Source organism: Peromyscus leucopus, chromosome 8a (assembly GCF_004664715.2).
Source record: "Peromyscus leucopus breed LL Stock chromosome 8a, UCI_PerLeu_2.1, whole genome shotgun sequence".
NCBI lineage: Eukaryota > Metazoa > Chordata > Mammalia > Rodentia > Cricetidae > Peromyscus > Peromyscus leucopus.
In genome coordinates this window covers 42253526-42259926 of record NC_051085.1, presented here as the reverse complement: position 1 = coordinate 42259926, position 6401 = coordinate 42253526, and the positions used below count along the sequence as shown (strand labels likewise).

The following is a 6401-nucleotide window of genomic DNA, read 5'->3' as shown; positions in this document are numbered from 1 at the left end:
TATTTTAACTGAGGACTTACTCTGTATTGGTAAGAGACTGGCATATATAGTAGTATAGTGCGGTGTTTTGGATGGTTGTTTTTTTTTTTTTTTTTTTTTTTTTTTTTAAGGGGGCAGTTCTCCTTTAGTTGTAAGAAATAATCAGATTGTTTCCATAAGTCTCCCTTATGCAATAATTAAGTTGGCCTGCATTCTTTTGAGCTTGGATTCTTTTCTTTTCTTCTTTCTTTCTTTTCTTTTCTTTCTTTTTTTTTTTTTTTAAGATTTATTTATTTATTTACTATGTATACAGTGAGTGTTCTGCCTGCACCAGAAGAGGGCACCAGATCTCATTACAGATGGTTGAGAGCCATCACGTGGTTGCTGGGAATTGAACTCAGGACCTCTGGAAGAGCAGCCAGTGCTCTTAACCTTTGAGCCATCTCTGTAGCCCTGAGCTTGGATTTCTTTAAGCCAGGAAAGAAATAGTTTATTTCACCTCAGATATTGTAGAATTACTATAATTAGTGGCACACCGTTTGGGCCTTGTCGAGGAACACAGGCAAAGATTTTTTTTTTCTTTCTAATAGCGAGTTGGTCTTAGGGCTATATTTTAGTTTTTTTTAATAGTCACATAATGTTGGCCTCTACAGGAAATATGATAGGAACGCCAGTGTGGGAACCTTAACATACATGATAAAGCTGTATTCTCATCAGCGATCTCTGGCATACGTCATTCTTGAGTCTTGCCATAAATATAACAGAAATGTCACATATAATTCTTTAAATAACTTTAGTTTCTCTTTTTAAAAACTGCGAAAGAGACTCGTGCTGCCTCTGAGTCACAGAATAAGACTCCTTGGGGTGCGGGGAGGGAGGTGATCTAAGAATTATATGAGTGAGCGCTATAGGTCAGGATATGGGAAAATGTCATCGGCAGCTAGCTCAAGGAGCTGTGCTGTGAAGAAAGAATGCATGGTTTACACCTCTGGTTATTACAAAATTGTTTTAAACTGGTACATATATTAAAAAACAACAACAACAACAACAAAACGCCTCCTCCCTATTGGTAATTTGCAAGCCTCCGGCGCCAGTTCGGACTGTTCTAGAACCCTAGGCGAAGCTGCTGGAGCTCAGACACTGAAATTTCTCCCTCAGAGACTGGACAAGGTTCTGCTGACTGGGTGACGGCCCCCTCCACAGATAATCATTCAGTTTGTCAGAGTCCTTGCACGCTGTCAGGTAAGGGGGAAGCCTGCTGCTCACTGGCTCTTTCAAAGAGCAAGGTGTGCTGTGGTTACCAGAACAGTCAGGGTCTGCGATCTCTGGGTCAGGCTTCCTGCCTTGACTCAGGGAGAGATCCAGCCCCGCCTCCTCCTCTTCGGACTTTATCTCCACATAGTCATCTTCATCTCCCTCAGACTCTTTGAAATTAGAAAAGTAGTTCTGTGTCGCTACTTGGGCACTTAAGGGTACATTTCGATTTACCACCAGAACTTTCTGTGAGTCTTGGAGTGTGAGATCCGAGCGTTTTCGAGTGTCCTGTTGACATGAGTCCGCCGCGCCGGACAGCAAGTCCTGCTGGCTCGCACCTCTGGGACTCTTCTGTAAAGACAGCCGTTGCTTTTTTTCCGTCTCGCTCGGGTAGTTGATGGAGTCAAGGGACTTGTTTATCAAGACCGAGGAAGATGACTGGGGCCTGCTGTACGGCTGGGCTTTCGTCCCGATGGCTTTGCGACCCAGCGAGTTGTAAAGATGGCCTGCACAGGAGTTCTCTTTGTGGGGCTGGTTGACCACCACGCTGCATCTCTGCGGCCCGGAGCCCAGCAGGGGGTCTGACACTTGAAGAGAAGGCACCGAACAAGCGGCCGACAACTGCCTGGGAATGCTTTTGGCCATGGAGTCTAACGTGGTATGATAGTTTGCCTTTGAGTCTTGCTCTGGCGGGGCGCAGAAATCGGCTAACTCTCCGTTACTGTAGGGCGAATGCCAAAGCCAGTCCTCACCAGCGCGCTGGGCCTGGGGAGGTGACGCAGGCCTGTGGAGAGAGGGTTCTTGGGTCCTAGCCCAGCCATCCTTCTGAACTTTAAGGGGTGGTGTCTCTCTGAACACGATCTGGTCATACAGTTGGGAATATTCAGCAATCCTGGCACCTGGAAGGCATATATTGAAACAATAAGTACACATAGGATTATCCTCACCTAGGAAGATTAACCATAAGAACATAATACCCTAAATAGATGTATTAAAAATCAGACAGTAGACTTAAGATTAAGGGTAAGTAGTCCCTGAATGCAATGCTAATTAAAATAACCCACAGTTTAATAAAAAATAGAGTTCATTTAATGGGATTGAATTTCACACTATTTTATTTGAATAGCAGATCTACAAGGGTCCAGTGTGTGTCATGAAAAGTCCTTTAATCCATAAGATAGTGTCAGTGCTGAAAACAAGCCATTGGCAAATGAGGATACCAGAGCTTATGTCCTGCTGTATAAAAGCACCTCATGTCCACTAAAAGAAGCAGGACCACAACGCTGTAGCCACCCCTGGCTTCATGCTCCTCTTGTTTGCCCTCGGACAAGTTTTCTTAGAGACGTTGGCCCCTGGCAGCTGTTTCAACATCCTGCTTTCCAAACAACCCTCTACCGCCACTGCCTAGCGGCCAACATCGAGGCAACATCCTTTAGCTCAAGTAAGGACTAGCTCACGCATCCTTTCCCATTCCGCCAAAGCCAAGGGCAAAACCCCATGTCGCCAAGCCGTCAAGAACAGATAGATCCCTTGCTCACGAACTCCATAACTGAGTGCTATCTGGCACCGACTTAAGAACAGGACGTGACAGTTACTTCCCAAAACACATTTGCCGCCTATAATTAAGCCCCAGCCCCTTCTCCATGTTGCCTTGCTTCAGAGTGCAGACATCTCCAAAGATAGGACCTAGATTTTGATATGCAATGGAGAGCATTCTCCCTAGCCAGCAGCACATCAATTCAGGAGCTGTTCCCAGCTGCGACCCTGGCACACATGACCGTCATGACCTCAAAGAACCCTGTTCACCCTGTGTATTGCTCAGACCTCATCTGCATGATATCTGTGAAGGAAGTCCATCCCATCTTTAATGACATCAGCAAATGACATTAGATATAAGTTGGTACTATTACATGCATGGTAACCTGTTGTGGGTAAACTCTCCTTTAAATCTCAGTGGGAGACACATTTAGTGGAACGCCGGCTATTTCTTCAGTCTACCTTTCTTGAAGATGGAAACCACTTGCTGGGATCGTGTGCTTCCAGCTGTAACCCCTCTGTCCTTCACCCTTCAACCCCTGCTCCCAGCAATTGAGTCAAACCATTTGTGTAAAAATGTCTTAGGAAGAGTTTATACTCAGATGCTTTGGGTTTTCAACTCCATTTGAAACCGCATTCAAGGACAGAGAATATTGTCCAGAAATCTCTAGAAGCAAAAACTTCACAAATTTCTCCTTAAGGAGCACAGCAAAGACTTGCAACACCAATTCAAATGCAGCAGCACCTTCAAGAGATACTACACAGCCATCTCCTTGGATGGCAGCGCTCTGTGTCAGCCATCTTCCCAAAGCCTGGCATGTGGCATTAACTATGAGACCCAACCGCAGAGAGTCGGGACTTCAGACGACGTCATATAGTTCACTTGAGCATCCCTCTCACACTGTAAGTAGCCCTGAACTAAGCCACAGCTGAGTCAGGGGGCACTGAACGTCCACCAAGTTCTAAAGAGTTGACAATTGGAGGGAGGGCAGAACTAATGCATGATTCACATAAAAGTATTCTGGCACAAATTTACCCATAAAGTTTTATTGGAGGACATGGCTCCTGACTTTAGTGCAGCTAATGTAATGTAATGTAAAAACACTCATGCAATAGGTTACGTCTAAAATACTCATTGTATTTCTCACGCCTTTTCCCTCTCAGGCTTTCCTCGTCTTTGCCTAATTAAGCCTCACCCATCCCTCAAAATCCTCCACAAGCCCTAGTCTACTCAAAACCCCTCTCCTGACTTCTTTCGTAAGCTTTATATGGGGCTGAAGGAATGGCCTCACTTCCAGACAACCCGAGTTCAGTTCCCAGCACCCACACTGGGCAGCTTGCAACTGCCTGTAGGCTCCAGCTCCAGGGGATCCAACCCACTCGTCTAGCATCTGGAGGCACCTGCACATACACAGTGCATATACTCAGGCACACACACACACATGTATAAAATAAATTAATGCATTTTTAAAAGTATTCAAACACATGCACACAAACAGAAAAGCTATATGGCTAATCACCTCCGTAGGCTAGTTCATTATTGAGGATAATCTATGAGCTTTTGGTCTCAGAGAAACAATGTTGTACACATAACTTCTGGAAGGAAACTGGTCTCAACTATTTCATTACATGGATTTTTTTTCACCCTTTCCTTTTGAGCATAGGGTTTCAAATTTATGGGCCTTTCCTGAGACCACCCAACAGAGTCAAGACAACATAGAAATCAGGCCACAAGCAGGAAAGGGAAAACAGGAAGATGGCTTTGGATTAAAATGCTTCCCATAGATAGCTCCTACTGGGTACTTTAATCTTTAGGTGACAAAGAGGGGGACCATCGATAAATTCTGATATAATGTATCTCACTAGAAGAGAAAACTGATCTCAGTTATTTCTTGTCTCAATTTTTCCACTTGAGAGAGTTTATAGCTTGCATGATGCCAGTATGAACAAGACATACTGTTTCAGAGCTCAAGCTGTGATTAAATAGAACCTGTTAGTGGGATGCATAGAAAATGGCTGGCCACCATTGGCCTCTTAGCCTAGCAAACCCAGGACTAGTCTATGGGTCAAAGTTTAACTATGACCTTACTTCTGCTACTGTCCGTATAGGACATATACATTATTATTACATGATAATATTAGGCTGTCTTTGGTTTGTTTTTCCCTGAAGGCTTGAAAGTTGGAGTTCTTTTCATTAAAGATTAAAAATTGAAATAATTGTTGTGGCAGGAGATATCAAACATGTTGATTTCAAGACAGAGGATTAGAAAAATATTGATATTTAGGATGTCGCTCATATATAAACAGAAGCATAGAACTGTGCCCTTCCTACATCATACAAAAAGTTCTCAAGCCTATATGAAAATATCACCCAAAATACAGGAATCCAAGGAGTCTCCTTGGTCTCAAATACTATCAGCGGAACAAGATGGCCACATGCTACAAAAGGCTCTAAAAGGTGGGAGCAACTGGACCTGGTTGGGTGATTTATAGGTGGACATGTGACCCGGGGCCTGTAGACCCCGGGGACAGAGTTCAATAAAGATGCTCGAGGCTTTCAGCAGGTGAATAGGGTGCTCTTCCTTCCGCACAGCACCGAGAGCAAGCTCCTGGCAAAGTGGCAAGGCCCATGCGCAGAAGTCTGGAGAATCGGTCCATTCGATTACGACGTCCTGTGCCCAGATAAACAAGAGAGAGAAAAGGAGTCATCATGTCAACTGATTGAAAGCCTAGTGGGCACAGGAAGTGGCCTTGATCACCCAGATGGAGCCAGGTCTGAGAGGTGGCAGGCCCCAGGGGCATGCTTCTGCCTTGTGGAGGGGAAGATAGCCTTGTCAGGAAGACACCGTGGCAGGGAATGCTCCTCTTTGTTGGAGGATGATGCCAGTAGCAGCCTAGCAACCCACCATATCAAGAAAAGACTCAGATACAAAGCATAGAAGAGATCTTGTGGGACCCCGAGAAGACAGCAGGACGAACCAGGAGGCAAAAAGGCAAATGGAAGCCCAATCGGCAACCACAATACTTCAAAGGCGGTAAAAAGAATTCATTCAATGAAGTTCTAGGTCCTCATTCTTTAGTTCTGAGGGGCCTGCTTCAAGCAAGCTTAGAGTTTTGCATCTTAATGGCTGGCTCATATTCCAGTCTGTCTGGCCCTGGCTATTACTGGTAAACTGTAGTCTGCTGGCATAATCAACTCCTCCTCCTCCTCATCATCATCAGAAATATTAGTATTATATTTTCTCTAAATATGGGAAACAATGGCCTGGCCTCGGCTATTGGCTAAAATTACCACAATCAACTTCTCCCAAGGACACTCATGCCACCCCACCCACAAATCCTCCTGGAGTTTGACTTTAGTCACTTTCTGAAACTATAAAACAACCTGCTTGGCGAGACGAGCATTGGAAAGAGGATGTAACTGACTTTAAGCATGCCATTGCCGGGAGGAACAGAAATGCATTCTAGTCTCTCTCACAGTCACACAGAAGTCAATTTTTACTTTAATTTTTATCATAAAGAAGAATTCAACGAGTCTGTAAAACCCTTCAGAAACCAAGTCCAGGCCTATACTTCCTTATCTGGTAGGAAAATGCTGAACATGAAAGCTTTTGATAATACTTTAAATTATG

At 44.4% G+C, this 6401-nt stretch overlaps 1 protein-coding gene across 6 annotated transcripts in view; it reads right to left on the bottom strand.

Annotated features, from left to right (window-relative positions):
- Positions 1 to 559: 559 nt before the first annotated feature.
- Plekhg1 (pleckstrin homology and RhoGEF domain containing G1) overlaps positions 560 to 6401 on the bottom strand; it is a 217061-nt gene continuing 211219 nt past the window's right edge. For all 6 annotated transcript variants that reach the window (XM_028858215.2, XM_028858214.2, XM_028858208.2 and 3 more), the window contains one exon: positions 560 to 2132. In XM_028858215.2, the coding sequence (XP_028714048.1) occupies positions 1093 to 2132 (1040 nt within the window). In that variant the 3' untranslated portion in view covers positions 560 to 1092. The remainder of the gene's footprint in view (positions 2133 to 6401) is intronic.